The sequence below is a fragment of the Tachyglossus aculeatus genome, chromosome 2, assembly GCF_015852505.1.
Source record: "Tachyglossus aculeatus isolate mTacAcu1 chromosome 2, mTacAcu1.pri, whole genome shotgun sequence".
Classification (NCBI taxonomy): Eukaryota; Metazoa; Chordata; class Mammalia; order Monotremata; family Tachyglossidae; genus Tachyglossus; species Tachyglossus aculeatus.
In genome coordinates this window covers 125,907,516-125,931,873 of record NC_052067.1, presented here as the reverse complement: position 1 = coordinate 125,931,873, position 24,358 = coordinate 125,907,516, and the positions used below count along the sequence as shown (strand labels likewise).

At 43.4% G+C, this 24,358-nt stretch overlaps 1 protein-coding gene across 1 annotated transcript; it reads right to left on the bottom strand.

Annotated features, from left to right (window-relative positions):
- Positions 1–3,063: 3,063 nt before the first annotated feature.
- On the bottom strand, positions 3,064–22,624 carry KLF5 (Kruppel like factor 5). The gene is given in 5 exon segments (XM_038742499.1): positions 3,064–4,909; positions 16,081–16,140; positions 17,465–18,341; positions 22,309–22,584; positions 22,586–22,624. Coding segments are annotated over 5 exon segments (1,431 nt in total). The 3' UTR covers positions 3,064–4,730.
- Positions 22,625–24,358: the final 1,734 nt, after the last annotated feature.

Below are 24,358 nucleotides of genomic sequence, written 5' to 3'. Positions count from 1 at the left end.
TTTGTGCAGAAACGCTCTGGGCATGTCACTCCCCTCCTCAAAAATCTCCAGTGGCTGCCTGTCAACCTACGAATCAAGCAAAAATTCCTCACTCTTGGCTTCAAGGCTGTCCATCACCTCGCCCCCTCCTACCTCACCTCCCTTCTCTCCTCAATAAATACTATTGAATGAATGAATGAATATACACACAAGGAAATACAAAGCAATAAAAAACACAACTACAAAGTTAAAACCAAAAGCAGTTGGGATTGTGGTCAACGGAGCAGAATTTCAACCCTGTCAGGGTTCAGAATCTGACAGTCGCCACCACAGCGATTTGGGATTGTTGCAGCAATAGCTACAATCGTCTCAAGATCCCGGGTTTTGTGGAAGTGTCATGTGAGAGAGATCAGGCCTAGAGAGGGAAATCTGGGAGTGATCAGCAGAGAGGGCAGTCGAAGCCATGGGAGAGAAGGAGTTCTCCATGGGTGTGGGTGTAGTGGACAACAGAATGAGACCCAGACCCGAGCCCTGAGGGATTACCACTGGTAGAGGGAAGGAGGCGGAGGAGCAACTTGTGAAAGAGACTGAGAAGTGATCAAGGAAGTTAGGAGGGGAATCAGGAGAGGACATTTTCTCTGAAGCCAAGGGTAAGATGATTTTTCCAGGAGTAGGGGCTGGTCCTCACGGTGTTGAAGGCAGCAGAAAGGACGAGGTGGATTAAGATGGAGTAGAGGCCACTAGATTTCTGCAAGAATGAGATCGCTGGTGACCTTAGAGAGGGCTGTTTCAGTGAAGAGGTCGGAAGCCAGATGGCAGGGAGTTGAGGAGAGAATTGGAGAGGAAACAGAAGCAGCTGGGGTAGACAACTTGCTCAAGGAGTTTGGAGAGGAATGGTAGGAGGGTGATGGGGCCATAACCCAGAAGTACTGTGGACTCGAGAGGGCTTTTTTTTTTTAGGATGGAAGCATGAGCCATTGGAAAGTGTGCAGTTGAAAACGTCTGTCAGAGATAAGGGGATTGTTTTGATGAGCCATCCTCACTGTCTCACAAGCCCATAATCTTGGCTTTATCCTCAACTCATCTCTCTGGTAGTAGCCACATATTCGATCTGTCACCAATCCTGTTGGTTCTATCTCCACAACACTGCATGCTGGCCAGGGACTGTGGCACTTGGGACACGTGGTTCACCTTCAGCGTTGTCTCTTCTGTGAGCTCGGAGTGGGCCGGGAACGTGTTGAACTGTTGTGTTGTACTTTCCTGAGCACTTACTATGGTGTTCTGCATACAGCGAGTGCTCAATAAATATAATCGATTGATTGATCTGGGGGAAGGAGGGCGGGCTCTTCAAAGCTCTCCCCTTTCGTCTCCTCCCCACCAGAGTCCCCAGGGTCCTTTCCTCCAATGTCCCAAATAATAATGATGGTATTAAGCACTTACTATGTGCCAAGCACTCTTCTAAGCGCTGAGCCCTGGGGTGGGGAGACTGAGACAAACCTGGAGGATAGAGCCTGGACCTGGGAGTTGAGGGACTTGGATTCTTATCCCATCTTTAGTTTGTGACCTTGAGTCATAGGGGAAAGATCCCGGGCCTGGGATTCGGAAGGACCTGGGTTCTAATCCCAGCTCTGCCACTTGCCTGCTGTGTGACCTTGGGCAAGTCACTTCACTTCTCTGTATCTCATTACCTCATCTTTAAAATGGGGATCAAGACTATGAGCATCATATGGGATAAGGACTGTGTCCAACCCAATTTGCTTGTTCTATGTGCCTGACTAACAGTAAGCGCTTAACAAATACCACAATTATTATTTATGCCTCCGTTCCTTCGTCTGTAAAATGGGAATTAACTTCCTGTTCTCCCTCCAAAGTAGATTGTGAAAGGACTGTGCCCGACCTGATTATCAGGTATCCATCCTAGTACACTGTACAGTTCTTGGTACATAGTAAATACTTAACAAATACCACAATTATTGTTATATTTATAATAATTATTACTATAGTAGTGGCTTGGGTTTTATCAACAAAGTACGTGGCAAGATCAATAAAGGCGGAGGTTGGGAGGAGCAGGACAGCAGGGTTGCTGACACTTCAAACTTAACATGTGTAAAACAGAGCTCATCTTCCCACCCAAATCCTGTGGACAACACCACCATCCTCCTTGTCTCATAAGTCTCATTGGCATTATTCTTGACATCTCTCTCATATAACACACATATTCAATCTGTCACCAAATTGTGTTGGTTCAACCTAAAAATCCACCCTTTCCTCTTCATCAGAACAGCTAATTCAGTTAATTAGGTCCAATCCAACTAACTAAACTAACCAAAAAGATATTTGATATATTTATATTTGAAAAAAATAGGTTTGGCAACACTAGAAAATACTTCCTCACTCCTTTGTGTTCAAATACACATTTTTGCTTATTGCTTAATCCAGCATCCATAAAAGATGCTTATAAAGAGGCATTAATAATAATAGCATTTATTAAGCACTTACTATGTGCAAAGCACTGTTCTAAGCGCTGAGGAGGTTACAAGGTGATCAGGTTGTCCCGGGGGGGGGGGTGCTCACAGTCTTAATCCCCATTTTCCAGATGAGGTAACTGAGGCACAGAGAAGTTAAGTGACTTGCCCAAAGTCACATAGCTGACAATTGGCAGAGCTGGGATTTGAACCCATGACCTCTGACTCCAAAGCCCGTGCTCTTTTCCACTGAGCCACGCTGCTTCTCTAATATCAATGTTTGCTAATGAGAATAATTAAGGTCATCTACAAGTATTAAGTTGGCTTAAATCAGAACTAGAGTCAAACACTGATTCTTATTTTTCATTTAAAGCTTTTAACTTTGTTCAATATCTATCAATAGTATAAAGGAGGGCAGGAAAATATCAAGCTAATTACCTTCCTTCCAAGGATTTCAACTCAAAAACAGCACCCAAACTCCTGTGATTTGGAGCTTGTTCTAACACTCATTTCTTGAAAAGCAACAAAAGTGTTTTATAAAAAGGCTTTGATTATATGAATTTCACACAAAATCTCATTGGATAAAAAGCAGAGTACTTGGCAAAGCGAAAAATTCATTTTATTTAATAAGACAAATCATAAATGACATCATGAATATTTTAGGCACTTTTTATTTTTCAAAAAAAATTCTTATATATAAACCATTTCAGAAAACCATTCTAAACTATACAGCTGTTTGCTCCATTATTTGCATAGGAAATACCACAATACAAAAATAAGGGGGGAAAGAAGCAAAACAGCAACCAATTTTTGCATGTTTTTCCATGTATAAACATTGAAGCCTCTTACAAAATTATGTACACCATTTATCAATTATTTACATTTTGTTTTAAGAGCAACATTGATAAGTATAACAAACAAAACTATAATTTATCAAGTATATGTAAAATTGTCTTCTAAAAAAAAATCTAACATATTACCACAAAATAAATAAAGACAAACAATATTTTTTAAACAAAAGTTTCCTTTCAATTGAGACCCTTTTTGGCATATTTTTACACTCTGCCCTTTGGTTAACAGCATCACCATAATACCACTATAAATTGCATAAATGTAGTTGTTTCATTTCCAACATGTCACTTAATATTTAAAGGCAGATACTGCGTCAGTATTAACAGTGAATTAACTAAACTGCACTGTAATTTAAGTAAAATTACTGTGTCCTTTACCTTACTGTACAATAATATAAAGTTCATGCAACATCCGCATAAAAACTAAAATTGGCATTGAACCAAAAGTACTGAATAAGCCTTAACATTACAGTATATGAAAACTGCATCAGAAATCCTTCGTTTTAGTGATACTATGTTTAGCTTATCATAAGGTTTAACATTCTGAATATTGTAACTATTTTCATTAAGCTGCTGACACAATTCACGTAAAATTGTTTGCCCCTTGAAATATTTCAAATGATTTTAATCAGTGCTCAGAATTTACTTTTATAAGTATAATATATATATACACACATATATATTATATATATAAAATCAGTCTTCTTTTTCTTTACAGGAAATTTGTTGTTAGTGTTTGGAAAGGTAGTTAAAAAATTCCAACTGTGAACATACAATTATGTTGAGTTTTTTTGCCAGAAGAATCCTAGAAAATATTACCTATAAAGCAGATTTGAATATTTACAAAAAGAGTCCATAGTAAATATATGCAACACCTATAAAAAACATTTTGTTCAATGGCTGTTTGTGCATTGCCAGATATACTGCATCTCCAAAGAACATTGTCTAACTTTAAAATGTCAAGTATAATCTTGACGTATTACAATTCACAACTACTACTCTCGCGGCTGCCAATTCTTTATTTACCAAACACTGTCACAATAAAAGGACACTGCTTTGGTAAAAACACTGCAAACACAGCCACATACATCTGTGCGTATGCACGTGTGTACACGCACACCCACATACACGCAGGAGAGAAATGAAAGAGATAATATTCCCCAAACATCTACATGATGCGTTGGGATACATCTACCTGTAATGAGATGATGTCTTCTGACCAAAGCCATGTACAATAGAGCAAATATTAGGTTCTTAAAATGCCTGAACACTTTGGTATTAATACAGTGTCTTCCCTGTTTCCTCAAATATACAAAATATACATTTCCAGTTTTGAGCATTTCTAAGTCCAGAGTTGAAAATCTGCCAAATCTAACTGCAGAACGCCAGCGATGAATTGCATAGATACTGACGGCGTCGAGAGAAACAGTTCTTCTTAGTTTTGGTGCCTTTTCATGTGCAGAGCCAGGTGATCGGAGCGAGAGAAGCTCCGATTACACACAGCACACTGGAAAGGTTTGGCGCCCGTGTGTTTCCTGTAGTGGCGGGTCAATTCGTCAGAGCGTGCAAATCTCCAGTCGCAGCCTTCCCAAGTGCATTTGTATGGCTTCTCTCCTGAAAGAGTGAACAAAACAGTACCTTAGCTAAGGGGACCATGCTCAAAAGAAAGGTGCTGAGTTCTGAAAATGATTTCAGATCTGAGCATCATTTCCAGGAGGGGAAAAAAAAAAAAAAATCAAGATCCTGTAAATCAGCATTGATGTAGCACACTAAATCAGTACTGAATTTTACTAAAAATGTAAGATCTGTTAGACAATCGCCTCTAAGTTATTTAAAGATAGGTACTGTCCATCCCCGTTTCTCTGCTGCAAGCGATCTAATTTTCTTCCCAGCAGTCAAGACCACGCAAGGGATGATAAATCTAAATTGTCTGCTAGGACGGCGATGTCAAAAAATTGAAAAGGGTGGCTCTGCGAGGTTGAGCTACACGGGGAAGCAGAACAATATTTTTTTCAAGAAAAAGCTCTTCGCTACTGTGGTTTCGATGACTACCAGGGAGGAACAGTATCGTCTAGATCTGCCCGCCACAGGTACCTGGGTCCATCAACTACTTTTTGGAAGTGGGATAGAGGCAATTTGGGCTACTGCCATGCTGCCGGAACCCAGGAGGATCTTTCTGGGCCAGAGGGGAAGAACTGCCCCACAGTCCAGACACAGCTGGCCCTCGTGACTGCACTGTGTCACCCTTCAGTATTTCTGTTGGCCAAAAGTTTCATATGCTACCGAAGACTGCACTCTTGTGAGTCGAGTTCCCTGCAAACCAACCAACTCCCGTAAAGTATGTACAATATAAATGAGTGGGTACCTCTTTGTGCAATACAGACACAGCCATCTGCAATGCTAAATTGGTGATCCCTTCTACAATTGTAGCAGAGGATTAACAGTAAATGTGACAGGCCCCACTGGGGTGAAGGTAACCTCGAAACACAAACTAAATATGCCCCAACTGAGACGCCAGTAGAAAAAGGCTGCCTGGCATAGGATGCTTTCCAGTTATTCTTTTTTTTTTTTTTTTTTTTACTGTATTGGGTGGTCACGAGATCCAGTGGGAAATCTAATTTCAAAAAGAAAAGTTTAATTATATTAACTATAAGTATGAAGGTTCCTCTTTATTGGCATTTTTATCCAGAGGCAGAATGAACACAGAGATAATCCAGTTATACCCTATATAAAATATTGCTCAAATTATGTTTAAATCTAAGGTACATTTACTTTTCAAAGGTGGATTTTTCCCCCTAAATTACGATAGATCGATGGTTTGGGAAAGACTGGAATCAGCCATGTCTCCAATAACCAGAATAAAAATTTTGAAAATACCATTTTCCCCCAAAGATGAGTTTGGTTAACTAATTCATCTTCCATCTTAGATATTTACTAAGATTTTAGTTTTTTATCCTAGTTGGGCTTCTTGGAACCGAATCATAGTTTAATCAAAGTTTAATGTCGCATATTTCCTTACTTAAGGGATCTGTGGCTGACTATTATAATTCAAAAAGTTCTTGCACCACAGTAATTTTCCCCCAATTTGCTCATGTTAATCTGAAAAAAATCCAACAGAAGGAAAAGGAGGCAGATAACATTGGCATATTTAAATATTTCTGTGGAAAAATCATAATCAGCAAGAGAACTGATGCATGCGCACCTCCCCATGACCACATCACCACCTCTCTCTCTAAGGTACAAAACAGGCTGATGGTTTGTTAGTGTAAGTAATAAACAGCAACAGCCACAACAAAAATCACTCCTCACCAAAAGCCAATCAGGATGAGATTTCAGTGAAGAGCTGAGAAAGGGGAAGATCTTTTTTAGGATATTTATCCTGGCTCCAGGGTAGGGACTGGATCTCTTTGCAACAGTGCCCTCTCCCAAGCACTTAGAAAAATGCTTTGCACATAGCAGAAGCTTAATTAATACTACTGCCCAACTGGTCCTTTCATTACCTGGGAAGTTATCCATGGCTTAGGAAGAAATAAGAAGAAAAAAGGGATAACCACACTAGTCCTAGGGGAAGTCCTAGTTGTAGAGATAAGGAGGGATGGCAGGAGAAAAGTAGGTAAAGTGAAAATAGACCGTAGTCTAAGCTGAAAGCGGAGTGGTAACCAAAATGGTTGAAACAGCAATTTCTACCACATTATGTATTGAGATATGATTGATTGATTTGGGCTGGCCTAAAGGAAAAGCGACTCTGTTTTCTCTTTATTTATACAGAGCTATAAATAGCAATATATTTCTGTCAGTCATTTAAAAAGAATCTCCAACTAACTGACTGATTGGAAGCAATTATGACACTTTTAGTGATAAACCATGCTACGTTCATTCATTCAATCGTATTTGAGTGCTTACTGTGTGCAGAGCACTGTACTAAGCGCTTGGGAAGTACTTTCACTTTAGGGTCCTAAAAGCTCAAGATAGAACGATTATCGGGACTTCTCAAACAAGTCCAACCTTTAGGCTAGCACGTGAGCGTAAATCTTTATCCCCGTTTATTTATATTAACATTCAGTTGAGGGTTGGTTTTTAACCTACACTAGCAGGAAACAAGAACTGGAAAACAGTTCATTTTCAAAGTTTGGAAATCCTTGTATTTTGTTGCAGGAGACAGTGGTGCAGTTATTGCTCCTGTCTACTGGGCTCTCCCAAGTGCTTAGTACAGTGCTCTGGACACAGAAAGAGGTCAATAAATACAATTGATTGATTGAGAATTTCCACTTCACAGGAAAGGGCGAAGAATTCATTTTCGTTCCTCGCAAAAGGTGGAAGAATTGAGGCACCAAGTGTGTTTGTATTTAGTGCAAATAGAAAGTCATTTAGTTCCGCTGGTAAGAAAAATTGTGTCTAAAATGACCCCATTTTTAAAAAGAAATCGCGTTGTCCTCTGCGTTGTTAAATTTAATGAGTTTGGGATATGAGGCTCTAGGGTTTAACTTAAAAAACAAGGGACAAGGGAACCCTTTTTAGCCATTATTTTCATTGGCCATGCAGCTACAAGTCATTTGTTTACTTAACCAATTTAGGTGAAACAGTAGCCATAACATTTCCAAAATATTGATTTTTCTGCCAGATTAAGGACACCACAACCAAGAATACCATTGGTCAAATACTGTCTTATAGTTTCGACCCTGGTGCCTGCCTACCAAAACAGATAATTTACTTGAAAAGCAAAACGTAATCCCCTCCTCTACTTCAGGAAAGCGTCAACACTATGTTCAAGCAAAACATCCCAGAAGAAACTGGTTCCAACTCTGGAGCAGAGAGGACACTCGAGCCCTTTCTTTCTCCACCAGAAGTAAAGCATCGCAGTGCTCTGGGATCAGAACTGCCTTCCCCTAAAGCTATATTAACAGGACTGATGTCTCAAAAGTGTAACTGGATTTTTGCAGAGTCTCCTTCTAATACCTCCAATTTGTAATAGTTTGTTATGCTGACAATTTGTAGTTTCCAAGAGCTTAGTACAGTGTTCTGCACACAGTAAGCTCTCAATAAATACGACTGAATGAATGAATGTTAGGCTCATTCAGCATGAAATGCATTTTTAAGTTGAGTGAACCTAACAAAATATTACAGTGAAAATCATCCACCCAGAGGCTAAACATGAGCTTGTATACTAAAAATACTATGCATAAGATTATGGTTAAAAATAATCAAAATGCTGTACTTGAAATGGTTTTTGGTGAGGATTTTAAATCAAATGGGTCTCAACACTGCTTTTTTAAAACAGTTATAAGATGTAGAATGTAAGTTTAGTAAACCAAAAAGTAATGGACACAGGAGTAAAATTACAGGTGGTTGTAACAGACTCCTTAAGCTTCCATTAGAAAACACACTAATAGCTTTGCTTTAAGGAACACAATGGAGCTGTTGAAAAACCTTCTTTGATATACAGTCATTTTTTACATAAACGGTCAAATTCTGTTTTAAACTAACTTAATGGACTATGCATCTCTCTTGAAACTGGCTCACTTGAACCATCCAGTTCGAGTCTTAAATACCAAGACCACGCCAAGACTTTACTCTCGTGCAAGAGACATTAGTTTACAAGAAATGTTTCGCCCATAAATCCTGAGTTATCTGCTCTGTATGGGCATACTGATCAAATGATCTTTTCTTAATAGCAAAGATTACATTGGCCAAGAGAAACCCATTGACAGCACATCTCCAGTCTCATGTCAGGAGATGGATATCGATCGCCGTTGCATTGAATTGTATTTGTCGTGAGGTAAGACTATTTGGGGATCCCTGCTGTAAAATGTATTTGCAATAAATGCATTTTATCTTTCTTGTAACTGCATGAGGGACTAAGGAATTTGATCCTAATAACTGAATGTATGTGTCTGAGTTATTACTACTGCACTCCCTCCCCTCATTTACATTTCCAGGTTAATCCCCCTAGCTTCCTGGCTACCACCCCATCGGTCTCCTCAGAGTGCATGTTTTTAATCCGTTGGTAGTTATTTGGTTAATTTATTTGTATGTTCTCGCTCCTTATGGTGTTTTCATCAATTCATGTCCCTCCTCTCTGTTAGATCATAATATCTATAAGGGGATAGGGATTTCACCTTGACCTTATTTTCTGTTTCCAACATGTTCATTTCAGTAAAACCTTAAATCTTGTTGATACTGAATGATTCAGATGAGTCTACAAATTGTTCCAACCACAATGACAAAATGCTAAACATCTAAATGATTTCAAGGAGGAATAAGTGCCTGTCCAGAGGGTCTAGCGTACACAGAGCCACATACCCTGTGCGTGGGGAGCCTGGGAAAGTAAGACGCATGATTCCTGGTTCTGGAGCTAACTTACAGTCTGATGGGAGAGGCAGTAGACATAAATTGTCAGCTGTACCTCGGGTAAGAGTTAGAAAATAGATTTACGTAAGAATTGACAAGAGAAGCAAGAAGCATGGCCTAATGGACACAGCACTGACCCAGGAGTCAGAAGCACCTGGGTCCTAGTCCTGGCTGTGCCACTTGTCTGCTGTGTGATCTTGGGCAGGTCATTTCACTTCTCTGTGACTCAGTTACCTTTATTTGTAAAAGGCTGATTAAAACTGTGAGCCCCGTGTGGGACACGGACTGTGTCCCATCTGATTACCTTGTATCTACCTCAAAGCTCAGAAAAGTGTCTGGCACATAACTTAGAACAGTGCTTGACACACAGTAAGCCCTTAAAAGTAGCATAATTATTACAAGTCCCATTTTACAGAGCGGTAACTGAAGCCCAGAGAAATTAAGTGACTCGGCCAAGGTCACACAGCAGATTAGTGATAGAGCCCGGGTCGTTCTGACTTCCAGGCCTGCGGTCTACCCACTAGGCTACGCCGCTTCTGGATTTAAAATGTTTAAAATACTTGACTCCCTTTTCGATGAAAGATGTGGCTCATCTGTTCGACCACTAAGTTTAAGGAACCATTACAAGATCTAATTTTTTAAATGAAATTCCATGCTCATAAAGTAAATACTCATCTCTGTTAAAACATGCATCTCTGTTGACAATTGCTTTTACTCTAGTTAAACATGGTTTGTTTTGGGAATGCCCTAACTTGATAAACCAATCTCCTGTGTCAGTGGTTTCCTTATCAGCAATCAAACATTCTGAAAGCAGTTTAATCCTCAGTGTACAATTGAGAGAAAGGGTTTTTATGCTTTCATGCTTAGAATTTATTTTGGGGGGAGGGGGGTTAAAAATGTTTTCCCCAGAGAATAATAAATAGCTTTCTGTTTTGTTTTGTTGTCTGTCTCCCCCTTCTAGACTGTGAGCCCGTTGCTGGGTAGGAACCGAGAAGCAGCGTGGCTCAGTGGAAAGAGCACAGCTTGGGGGTCAAGGGCCATGGGTTCTAATCCTGGCTCCACACATCTGCTGGGTGACCTTGGGCAAGTCACAACTTCTCTGAGCCTCAGTTACCTCATCTGTAAAATGGGGATTAAGACTGTGAGCCCCCACATGGAACAACCTGATCACCTTGAACCCCCTCAGAGCTTAGAACAGTGCTTTGCACATGGTAAGCACTTAGCAAATGCCATCATTGTTATTATACTTCCCAAGCACTTAGTAGAGTGCTCTGCACACGGTAAATGCTCAATAAATACAATTGAATGAATGAATAAATACGATTGAATGAATGAATGAAAATAACAACAACTTGTACTTGTAGTTTGACTTGTATTTCCCAAGCGCTTGGTACAGTGCTCTGCAGTATGCGCTCAATAAATACAATTGAATGAACAACAAAGTTTCCTATAGATCTGAACTTTCTAATACTTTGGTGTCCAATTAAGAAGTAGTTTTCAAGGCCAGGAGCAGTAAGTTACATATGTAACACACTCAATGAAAATGTTCAAGAAATGTAGAAATAAAGCAGTAAGGCTATTCTAACTTACTTGAACCTCCAGGGATATTTTACTGAAAATGCACAACTTTCCCGTTCTGTTAAGTACACTCACTCAAATCTTCCATTTATGGCAAACTCGTTATGGGTGGGGACCATGCCTACTAAATTTGTTTTAATGTACTCTCCCAAAAGCTTAGTACAGTGCTCTGCACACCGTAAAGTGCTCAATAAATACCACTGATTGACACATGCCAACTGTTCTTTTCACAAAGAAGCATTGTGGTCTAGTAGTTAGAACATAGGACTGGGAGTCAGAAGGAACTGGATTCTAATCTCAGCTGTGTGACCTAGGACAAATCACTTCACTTCTCTGTGTTTCGGTCACCTCATCTGTAAAATGGGAATTAACTTCAGGCACCCCATGTGGGACATGGATTGTGTCCACCTGATTAACTTGTATACAGCAGCACTTAGCACAGTGCCTGGCACCTAGCGCTTAACAGATATCCTCGGAAAACACCAAAAAACAAAGTTCCTTATTTCTAACATTTGCTAAGCATTTAACTCAGTGCAAAGGATTTCTACAGTAACATCTGGGCAATCCTGATAACCTCTTCAGTTCCCTTTAATAATCTGCCCTCAGGCCATCAATTTTACTAATCTTTTGGACTCTGAGCACCCTGAAGAACAGGGACCGTGTCTAATCTCTACCTGTGTATTCTTTTCCAGCATTTAATATGGCGCTGCTGCGCTTAGCAAGTGTCTTATAAATACTCTTACTACCACTACTACTACTACTGACAGAAAGGGTGGCCAATTGAATCAGTGCAATCTATTATGGAACATAATCAAAAAAAAAAAAAACTTCCACAGCTAATCTGTACATATCCTTCAACTGTTCTTCCCAATAATGCAAAATAGGAAATTCCATAAGATCCACGTGGGCAGGGAAAGTGTCTACCAACTGTTATAGTCTACTCTTCCCAGTGCCTAGCACAGTGCTCTGCACACAGTAGGCGCTCAAATATGATTGACTGAAGGAAAACTTCAGATGATGCCATTCTTTTTCTACTCAACTTTGTGAAAAACAGCTTCCACTTTAATTGCTGTACATGCTTTTTCTACCATATCCTAGTGATTGCTAGACAATTTTTTCCAAATCAAGGTAGACATTAGAACACTGACAACGAATGAGGTATAATGCGTAGCTCTAGAGAAAGAAAGCCGTGTTAAAAAGAAAGCTGTGACCAACCAACATCATGATTTACTTACATTTTTCTGTGAAGTTTAAAGACTAAACCAAGGTATTTGGTGAACTAGAAGTGCATTAGATGCACTTCCCATCTCTAAAACAATCAGTCTATCTAAAAGGTTACTAATATTAGCTGCCAAACACCCCTCCTTTCTATTAATGGCAAGATTTTCATGTGACCAGGAAGGGAACATGTCTGTACATGAATACTGACTGCAGACATGCATGTGCAGAGTTCTTGAATTTGAAACACGTCAATGTGGACCCTAAGTCTACTGTTCTGAAGAATCCTGCCCATACTTAAACATTTATATCAATAATTGCTATGACAATTAGGTGTGTGACCATCCACAAATCCTATGCCAGTATGGTGAAGCACTTTTTTTAAGGATTTGAATAACAATTGTCTAAAGCCTAATTTCTTTCAGTACTTACAAGTAATTTACAGAAGATTCTAAATCAGAAATCTATTTCCTTAGCACATTTGAATGTTCAGGTTTTATCGGAGTGCAAAATTTATAAACAATTGTTACCGGCAAATTCTACTTAAAAAAAAGAGCTTTTTGGCTCTCATCAACTTCAGATTTAACTTGTTACTGTGTGATTTATAATATTTTTAAGTGTTATATCAAACACACAGATTATGAAGTAAAAATCTGTCCCTTGAAGAAGTCAGGGATATTTTATAAGAAAAACACCAGTCTGATAGATCCGGATGACACAACAGTGTGAAACTGTCATGCTGTCTTATCTGATTAACTTGAGGTGAGCCCCAAGTACCTGAAAAATAGGGCTTTGTATTAATAAAGGAAGTGAAGTGCTTCTCCCCCTGACTCCTTAAAATTCCAATTGCATTTTGTACCTTTGAAACACATTCAGTATTCAAAGTTGGCATTTCCGAGGCAAATACGTGATTTCTGAAAGGCCTTTACAGGTCAGTTACTGGCACACAAGTTCAACCAATTACCTCATATCAGCCCCAGCGCTTAGCAAATAGTACATGCTTAACAAATATCACTATTATATATATATGTATATGTATATAAAAACACACACACGTGCATCTATTTCAAAAACCTAAGTTGTAACATAAAGTTTAGAGTAATCCACACCTCGACCTGAAGATTGATGTTTCAGTATTTGATGATTTTAAAGAAATGACCCTACTTTAATTTAATGACCCATGACCTCAGAACCCATGAGTTTTGCTTACTTCAGGTACACTTTATTTTTAAAAACTGGTTGGAAGAATGTACATGTGTAATTTAAGGGTATTGTCAAGAAACTAGGAAAAAAACAAAACGAAAAAACAGCTTCCATGCTCTGTGCTTACTAAAGAACGGGTTTGGCCAGAAGGACAAGTCGGCTAAAACTCTCTTCTCCCCAAGACATTTGAAAGAATATCAAATAAAACTTTATTAAATTAGATTACATTGTCTTACATTAGTTATTTAATTTAAGGGAAGGACCACTTAGGAGTATATGAAAAAGCTGAACCGAATTGAAAATAGAAATCTAGAAAAGATACTCGGTTTTTTTTTGTTGTCCTGTAACTTGGCCCTGTTTAGACATAGGTAAACTCCTCAACTCCAGGGTATTTGCTCGCTATATCTCAGAGGTTAAGGTGAATGAGTAGTTGAGCAGATGAGAGCTCAAACTCAGGAATAAAAAGCAGATATCTCTCTGATAATTACACTACCAGCATCCCTGTTGGCAGAGACTTTGACAGCAGTCTTTTAACCTCTGAAAATCCTTTCCTTGCGACTCATCGCCTCAAGGGATTTCAGAAAAATGTTCAGTTTCAGAAATGAACCTCTTCCCTCCCCAATGTAAAAACAAAAATCTATACAAGGTGATTACTTTGAGAGAGAACTTCATTTCTAAATTACAGTCTCCTCCCCACCCACCCACCTCCAATTCCAAGGACAGAATGAAACACCAACAGAACCTTTAGTGTCTTCACTTACAAAGTATTCTTTGGCTTTTTTTGGTTTCGTTGTTTAGGTGATTACAACGGTTCATATTAATTGAACAAATACCCTCATGTGACGCGGTGCTAGGCACAACTTGAAAGTCTTGGTTTCTGTTTTCAAATAGCTTTTGTAAGTAACCTTTATCAAGTTATTACTGGGCATACACTTGAAATATCAGTAATTTATACTTCCACAGGTATGTACCTACAAACCATTAGACTAAAACAGCCTCGCTTTGCTTCAGTGCCAGATGGTTATTTTTGTTCAGTTGTTCTAGGCCTGATGATAAATTATTTTTAAAGCAAATGAGGACACCTATCAAATTTATTGCAATGTCCTCCTGAATATTGGAAATCTTGCCCACGTTATAAAATATTTACCACTTCACGTTTAGTTTGTGCAGCAATGACCTTTGTTCAAATGTGCTTAACTTTTTAAGCGCACCAGTTAGAGATAACTCCTTCACTTATCAAAACTATCTCCATAGTAACACCTATCCTAGGGAGATTGAAGTCTTTACACTAATTCAACAAACCCAAGCAATTTCTGAATACTCTTGTTTCTCCAGCAACAATACAAACGATACATTTTGCTATGTCACGCCTTACATCAGCAAGCTTTTTCTTTGAATTTCCCTTACAAATTATTCAGATGACTACTCTAAGTGAAAATGTAAAATAGTGCTCATTTTAAAATCCACTCTGCTCTTCGGCTGTTTGCTCATTTGAAAGGCCTCCTTTCCAGTTTTATCCGAAATAACTAAGGGTGTGAACCGTTGGAAAAAAAAAAAAAGAGAAAGGGACTAAAATTATAAGATCGTGCATTCAATTTTCTCATAAAGTTCTTTTTTTGACTAAAGAAAGGATAAATACAATGTTCAGTATTCCCTCAAAAATATTTACCTCTGTTCAATTCACGCAGCACTGCCACCGACAAACGGAAAATTACTGTCAACGCCTGACTACTGATTTTAACATTTCTATTATTTCACCCCCACTTACCATAAAGCAAAGAAAGCATGTCTGGGAAAAATGCAAATGCATGTAATCCTCCTATTACATGGGTACCGTGTACTCTAGAACCTCGTGTTGAGGAAAACTCCGAAGTAGAAGTACTCACCGCGTCCAACACAGGCGCGTAATTTCTTCCGACAGTGCATCCAGAGAGACTAGCATTGTGGAAGAACCCGCCCCTAATTTGCTGTCACATTCTAACTCAAATGCTTAGTGAAAGCACACAATCAGGAAGAAATGAATGTTTAAATAGGGCACACTTTTGGTTGGACTGAATGGAGTTTAATGGGAGAAATGACAAAATAACCCTGCTGAGCCACAACTGGAGCGATTTAATTGATTTTGCTAAGTAAATCATTATTTTTCACAGAATTTTTTTTCCTCAGTGCTTTAAAAAAAGGGTATAATGTCAGATATTAAAATGATTTTGTTTTAGAAAAAATCAAAGCAAAGGGCCTTCAAAAGAGACAGCTTAAGCCATTAAGAAACTAAACTCAATAGATGTTTTAGTTGAACAGCCTGCTGAACTACGGGGTTAGACCATTAAAAAAAATAAAGTTGACAGCAGAAAGAGATCAAACGTGCTTCAGCTTTTAAAAGGATGAATACCGCTTGTGATATTTACACAACTCACAGAATTAACTAGAAAATTACATACCAGTATGAGTCCTCAGATGAGCTTTTAAATGGGAAGACTTTGTATACACTTTTGTACAGCCTAAAATAAAAGGAGAGGAAAACAAATGAGTTGGTCAGTTTGTAGACCCTTTGGACAACTTCAACTTGATTAAAATACTCAAGACCATATTAAGCAGCTAACCACCTCTGCAAAAATAAAACAAATGACAAGCCAACCTACTGGTTGATGAAAGACATCTTTTAAAATTTTTCAAATTAAACTACTAATTATAAAATATTACCAAAGATCAATTCTTTGGTAGAATTACAAGTTATCTAGCACCGATTCTTAAGTATTTTTCATTTTAGTATCGTATAGTACAAACAAGAACTAGAAACCTCCCATGCCTTACAACAGGTGTTTCATACTAATAAAACATACCTTTAAAAAAAAAAAGAGGGCAGCTTCTAACTTAAAAAGGGCTTTGGAGCCTACAACTTCAAGCTATTACCCAAGATCACTGTAATTTTCCACACTCCTACATTTATGTTTCTTCATTCAGCATTTGTCATGCCGTATCATGTACCTCAGTCGATAAATTACACACTGTATTATATTTAAGGGTGGAAACTTGCCATGTCAGCAACTTGTAGGTGCAGACAGTGGGATGACATGATATTTATATTTTATATTTGGGATCAAATATTTAATTCGAGAATGGCGGGTCATCTTTTAAAACTTGTATACCTTACGTGTTACTGCTTAAGCCTTCTCTCTCACCCATTTATCTTCCTTCTCTCAGGACCCCAGTGGAGAGTGTATATTTAAAAAAAAAAAAGCCTAGGCAGCAGCAATGGCTCAAGTAGATTTTATATTTAAAATGCATCATGAACTCACATCTTTCCAGAAAGAAGTTTAGAAAGACAAGGCAGTTTCAGGCCAAAGGCTACCTTTATCAGTCGGTGGGTGAGTTGGGTGATGGGAGAGAGTGGAAGGGAAATGGAAAGGGAAAGTGCGAGAAGTAGCCCGGCCCAGTTGCTGAGCATAGGCCTAGAATTCAGAAGGACCTGGGTTCTAATCCCGGCTCTGCCCCTCGTCTGCCGTGTGACCTTGGGGAAGTCGCTTCCCTGTGCCTCAGCTGCCTCACCTGCAAAATGGGGATTAAGACGGTGAGTCCCATGTGGGACAGGGACTGTGTCCGATCTGATTAGCTTGTATCTACCCCAACGGTTTGATGAATGCTGGGCATACAGCAAGCACCTAACAAGCACCATTATTATTGTTTTGCTTGTTTTGTTTTTTTTAAACTGAAGGTAGTTTATCTACATCATGTTCCTATGAGCTTGAATCAAACCGAATTTGAAAAGGGAGAAAAAAAATACTAAATTTAAAAAAAAGTCCATTACTAGGCAATCCCACTTACCAGGATAGTCACAGTAATGAATGCGTCTCTTCTCCAGATCTGGATTACTCCTTCTGTTGTATCTGACAGTTGGGATGTTCTGTGAATTAATTGGCAGGGTGGCTGGTAAATTTGGATTGTGAATTGCCATCTTGGAAGCAATCGTAGCCGCGTAAGAAGGGGGAGGGGTTAAATTCTGTAGCATCTCAGCTTGCCTATCTGGACTTCCAGGCTCGGAACTTGGGGGTGAAGGAGGCAAGTAAGTGGCCTGCTGTGGAAGGAACTGATTTGGCATTGTGTACGTGCAGGGAGGAATACCCTGGAATTGCTTCATTGCAGTCTGCGGAACAGCCGAGGCGAGCGCATTGAGGCCTGCCATGGCTGCTGGCATGGAGACGTTATTAAGAGTGTCCATTACCGCGGCTTGATTGGTAGAGTTGGGCAGATCTAAATCCGGAGAGCTCAGGAGTTGGTACAGTTGACCCTGCTGGGGAGTGACCGAGAGATGGAGATCTGGTGCAGGAAGCTCTTGCTTGATGAAAATGTTGTTCACATCTGGAGCTGCCGTCTGGTGTGAGCTGAATATACTAGTGAACTCGGGGAGAGCCTGAGTAGGGGCCTGGTTGGGGACAGTAGCTTCACTCTGATGGCTAAAAATGGCAACGGGTTCTGTCTTGATGTGTGTCACGCACGGTCTCTGGGATTTGTAGAGGCCAGTTCTCAGGTGAGTGATGTCAGGAAGGAAGACATTCATGTTGATACTGTACGGCAACCCTTCGCTGTCAGTGAAGAACTGGTCTACAACGGAGGCGCTGTCTCTTCTGTACTTTTTATGCTCTGGGATGATGGGAGCGGGGGGAAGCTGAGGCGACAGGTACTTCTCCATTTCGCATCTCGTCTGAAAGAGCAAACAACCCCACAATCTTCATGATTCATCGGCCATCAGGCAACTAAGGCAAACATCCATCATTCACTTAGAGAACTAAACCCCGAGAAAGAAAAAATGAGGCAGGCCAACAAGTTTGAGATGTGTTCCTCAAAGGACAAGCTATTCTGGCTTTTGGAAGTATCTGTCATGTCATTAGCTCAAAAGTGACACTGGAGTAGCACAGCAACACATCACTCTGGTGAAACGAACCAAACTCAAGTGAAACTGTGCGTGAGAGTGGAAAGAAAAAAAAGCAAAGAGTAAAAATCCTTCCGATGAAATAACAGCATTTCATAAACTCAAGCTTATACGATCTGTTGGCTTGCTATACTTCCAGTTTACTAAGAGTTCTCAAGTCTTCTCCCATTCTTTTCACCCACTCTATATCCTTATTTCCTGGTTACGTTTTGATAAGGTTAGAGTTTATAACGATGAAGGCATTTAAGCGCTTACTGTGTACAAAGCACTGTCTAAGCACTGCAGTTATTTTCCTTAAACATCTGAGATGCAATGTTACACGGTAGTTCTTGGTTATGTATTTCAATAGACCAACTACATTATCCAAAACGACAAAATGAAATCCAAGAAAAACCCCCTCATATTTGAGCTTGTCCTTCTTAGATCAGTAGCCTCTGTAATTGGTTAATAATAATAATGATGGTATTTGTTAAGCGCTTACTATGCACCAAGCACTGTTCTAATATGATAATGGAATGTTCCTATTCATATCCCTATCTGCCACAGATCTTTAATTACCTTCAGGGAAAAAAAATCATCCCCTTCCTATAGTGGTGCTAAGGACCTCGTGGGTGGCGAGAGCCCGATCCATTACTAGCACAGTCATCGGCCAAATATTTATCATGTACCCTTCAGTGGGCAAATGCTACATTCCCCCTGGCGCTGTCAAAGTCCTGCCGTACCATATCACTTTAGCACCCCTAAAAAGAATTGGCTGACAGGGCAGAAAATAGGATACAAGTCTTCCACGGACTGTTGTTCCTCAATAATGTTAATGTGAATAATAATGTTAATAATTAATAATAATGTGAATGTGAATAATGTTAATAGTAATAATAATAAATTATTACTATGGTACTGGTTAAGCGCTTACTACGTGCCCAGCACTGTTCTAAACACAGGAGTGGATACGAGTCATTTCACGTACATTTCGTTTTATTGTGCCTAGTGGTGTAAGCAATATTTTGAGGACACCCCCCCCCCCCCAAATACATACACACACTCCCCACCCACGGATACAAGACTTAAATCACTCCTATTTTGACCAAGTAGCCCAGTTCGCCCGGGCCTATCCATTATCGCAGAATAAAGTGAAGCGGCGATAGGCCACCTCACCCGGGCATATCCTCGCTTCATCTTGGATTCGAGATCATTTCTGTGGATGGGGACTGGGATTTCCCGGGACAAGTCTCCGTTTAAAAATCAAACCTTGCGGTCATGCGAGGGGCACGGCTGTCAAACGCCAGGACCACCTTAGGGGTCTGTGACATTAAAGGATCAATCAATCGTATTTATCAACAATAATAATAATAATGGCATTTGTTAAGTGCTTACTATGTGCAAAGCGCTTTATTGGGTCTTTACTGTGTACAGAGCACTGTACTAAGCGCTTGATCCCACTAAGGATCCCACGGAGGAGAAGGCCAGGGGGACCCAATACAGCGAGGGGGCTATGAAATGAAAAGCGTCTCGAAATAAACCAAACTAAAACCCTTCCGTGCACTAAGCTCACGTCGCGGTTAGCGGTTTCTGATTTTAGCTCTTCCAGCTGTTTGCATGTGGGGCTGGTTCCAAATTTTTCTGGGGACCTGCTGAAAGTCCCTGGAAGTTTTTTCTGGGCTGGGTGACGGGCTGTGCGTGGGCGGGAGAAACAGGCGGTTGCTCTAATTCTGCCGCTCGGCAAGTGTAAAAGCCAACTGCCGGCTTTCAACGCGGCTCCGAAGAACAGATTGACGCGCAGGCCAAACGGAAAGCCGCTCCGGTCACTTCGGCTTCGCTCGACTTCTTGTTTTGTTGCGGTTTTTTTTTTTTTTCTGATGAAAAGTGGGGCAAATGGGTGGGTGAACCTCACACCTAACAATAATGATGATGGCACTTATTAAGGCCTTACTCTGTGCAAAGCACCGTTCTGAGCGACGGGAAGGTTACAAGGTGATCAGGTTGTCCCACGGTGGGGGGGCTCACAGTCTTCATCCCCATTTGACAGATGAGGGAATTGAGGCACGGAGAAGGGACTTTCCCAAAGCTGACAATGGGAGGGGTCGGGATTTGAACCCATGACCTCCGACTCCAAAGCCCGGGCTCTTTCCACTGAGCCACGAGGCCGGCAGCGGGGGCGGAGGGCATCCATTCATTCATCCAGTCGTACTTACTGAGCGCTTACTGTGTGCAGAGCACTGTACTGGGCGCTTAGGAAGTACAAGTTGGCAACATATAGAGGCCCGAGGAGGGAGGCTGAGGCCCCCCGGGCCCACCCGTCCATCTCTACTTGCGGCCGGCCTCGACCCCCGCCCCGTGGGCACAGTGAGGACCAGGAAGGGGCAGGGCAGGGACCCGGGGGGGCGTCGATTGATTGATTGATTGATTGACGGGTGGCACCGTCCCTATCACTTGCCGATTTGTCCTTCCCGGGCGTTTACTCCAGTGCTCTGCACCCACAGTGTGCATTACTAGTCGAGATTGAGTAGGCGCCCAATCAGTGACTTTGCCACCTGCCTACTTGTTTTGTTGTCCGGCTCCCCCTTCAAGACTGTGAGCCCGTCGCTAGGAAGGGACCGTCCCAAGCGCTTAGTACAGCGCTCTGCACACGGTAAGCGCTCGGTAAATACGATTGAATGGATACGACTGAAGGAACGGATGAAGGAGCGGGAGAGGGAGCAGGACGGGGAGCCAGGGAGCAGGAGGAGGGAGGGCGAGGAAGGAGGGCAAGGAACCAGGGAGCAGGAGGAGAGAGGGTAAGGAAGGAGGACCAACAGCCAGGGAGCAGGAGGAAAGAGGGTAAGGAAGGAGGACCAAGAGCCAGGGAGCAGGAGGAGAGAGGGCGAGGAAGGAGGGCAAGGAACCAGGGAGCAGGAGGAGAGAGGGTGAGGAAGGAGGACAAGGAACCAGGGAGCAGGAGGAAAGAGGGTAAGGAAGGAGGACCAGGAACCAGGGAGCGGGAGGAGAGAGGGTGAGGAAGGAGGGGCCCACTGCTGAGTAGGGACTATCTCTATATGTTGGCAACCTGTACTTCCCAAGCGCTCAGTACAGTGCTCTGCACACAGTAAGCGCTCAATAAATACGATTGATTGACTGATTGAGGGCAAGGAACCAGGGAGCAGGAGGAGAGAGGGTGAGGAAAGAGGGCAAGGAACCAGGGAGCGGGAGGAGAGGGGGTGAGGAAGGAGGGCAAGGAACCAGGGAGCGGGAGGAGAGAGGGCGAGGAGGCAGGACAAGGAATCAGGGAGCAGGAGGAGAGGGGGTGAGGAAGGAGGACAAGGAACCAGGGAGCGGGGGGAGAGGGGGTGAGGAAGGAGGTCCAGGAACCAGGGAGCGGGAGGAGAGGGGGTGAGGAAGGAGGTCCAGGAACCAGGGAGCGGGAGGAGAGAGGGTGAGGAAGGAGGACCAGGAACCAGGGAGCGGGAGGAGAGGGGGTGAGGAAGGAGGGCAAGGAACCATAGGGCAGGAAGAGAGAGGGTGAGGAAGGAGGACATGGACCCATAGGGCAGGAGGAGAGAGGGTGAGGAGGCAGGACAAGGAACAAGGGAGCGGGAGGAGAGAGGAAGAGGAGACGGGACAAGGTGGCAGGGAGCGGGGAGCAGGACCCGGAGCGAACGGAGAAGGAGGAAGGAAGGGGAGGGAGGCCCCGGGTGGGGCCGGGCCGGGCGGGCCGGGGCGGGGCGGGGCAGGGCGGGGCGGGGCGGCGCCCCTTGGCTCCTACCTGGACCAGCTCCTCGTTGGCGGGGATCCTGGCGCCGCCCGCCTGCTGCGGGGGCTGCGGGGGCTGCGGAGCGTGCTGCGGAGGGTGGTGCGGAGCGTGCTGCGGAGGGTGGTGCGGAGCGTGCTGCGGAGGGTGGTGCGGGGCGTGCCGCTTCAGCGGGTCGGCGGGGAAGAGCGGGGCGTCCCGGGGCGCGGCGCCGCCGAGCACGGGCTTCAGCTGCGCGAACACGGGGGAGTCGTCCGGGGCCGCGGGCGGCGGCGGGGGCGGCGGGGGGGGGGCCCAGCCGGGCGCTCAGGGACAGCACCCGAGTGCCCATCGCCCACCAACACACCGGCGGCGGCGGGGGGGGACACACCCACAGACCCACCGACTCACACTGCTGCTGCCCGCTCCGACGGACGGGCACGGGGGACGGCAAAGCCCCGCGCGCGCGGACGGAACCAACTCCAACGACGGCCGCCTCCGCCTCCGCCTCCGCCTCCCGCCCTGCCCGTCCCGTCCGCGGCCCCGGCCGGCCCCTGACAGACCCATGGCGCCGCCTCTATTTGACTCCGCTCCGGGGGGCGGGGCCCGGGCCCGCGAGCGACGGCGCGCTCGGCCAATGGGGAGCGGCGGGGGCGGGCCCGGCGGGGGCGCCCGGCCAATGGGCGCGCGGGGCCCGGCGGCGGGGACACGCCCCCTCCCCGGGCCGCGCCCTGGGCGCGCGCGCGCGCAGCCGGCCCGGGGGGCTGCGACCGTCGGGCGCGCGCACGCGCGCTCTCGTGGGGGGAGCGTCCTCTTCGGGCTCAATAATAACGGCATTTATGAGGCGCTTACTACGTGCAAAGCACTGTTCTAAGCGCTCCGGGGCTTCTTCTCCGCCGGCAAAACGAGAGCGTTTTGCCCGTCCCTCCAATCAATCAATCAATCAATCAATCGTATTTATTGAGCGCTTACTATGTGCAGAGCACTGTACTAAGCGCTTGGGAAGTACAAGTTGGCATCACACAGAGACAGTCCCTACCCAACGGTGGGCTCACAGTCTAAAAGGGGGAGACAGAGAACAGAACCAAACATACCCACAAAATAAAATAAGTAGGATAGAAATGTACAAGTAAAATATAAATAAATAAATAAATAAATAGAGTAATAAATATGTCTCCCCCGTCCGCCTCCCCCTTGTAGACTGTGAGCCCGTCTCCAGAGGTTGCCAACTTGGGACTTCCCAAAGCGCTTAGTACAGTGCTCTGCACCTAGTAAGCGCTCAAGAGAAGCAGCGTGGCGCGGTGGAAAGAGCTCGGGCTTTGGAGCCAGGGGCCGTGGGTTCAAATCCCGCCAGTTGTCAGCTGTGTGACTTTGGCCAAGTCACTTCACTTCTCTGGGCCTCGGTTGCCTCATCTGGAAAATGGGGATGAAGACTGTGAGCCCCACGAGGGACAACCTGATCACCTTGTAACCTCCCCAGCGCTTAGAACGGTGCTTTGCACATGGTAAGCGCTTAATAAATGTCATCATTATCATTGTTATTATTATTAAGACTGTGAGCCCCCCCATGGGACAACCTGATCACCTTGTCACCTCCCCAGCGCTTAGTACAGTGCCCTGCACCTAGTAAGCGCTCAAGAGAAGCAGCGTGGCGCGGTGGAAAGAGCTCGGGCTTTGGAGCCAGGGGCCGTGGGTTCAAATCCCGCCAATTGTCAGCTGTGTGACTTTGGGCAAGTCACTTCACTTCTCTGGGCCTCGGTTACCTCATCTGGAAAATGTGGGTGAAGACTGTGAGCCCCACGAGGGACAACCTGATCACCTTGTAACCTCCCCAGCGCTTAGAACGGTGCTTTGCACATAGTAAGCTGTGTGACCTTGGGCAAGTCACTTAACTTCTCTGAGCCTCAGTTCCCTCATCTGTAAAATGGGGATTAAGACTGTGAGCCCCACATGGGACTACTTAAGCAGCGTGGCTCAGTGGAAAAGAGCCCGGGCTTTGGAGTCAGAGGTCATGGGTTTAAATCCCGACTCCACCACTTGTCAGCTGTGTGACTTTGGGCAAGTCACTTCACTTCTCTGTGCCTCA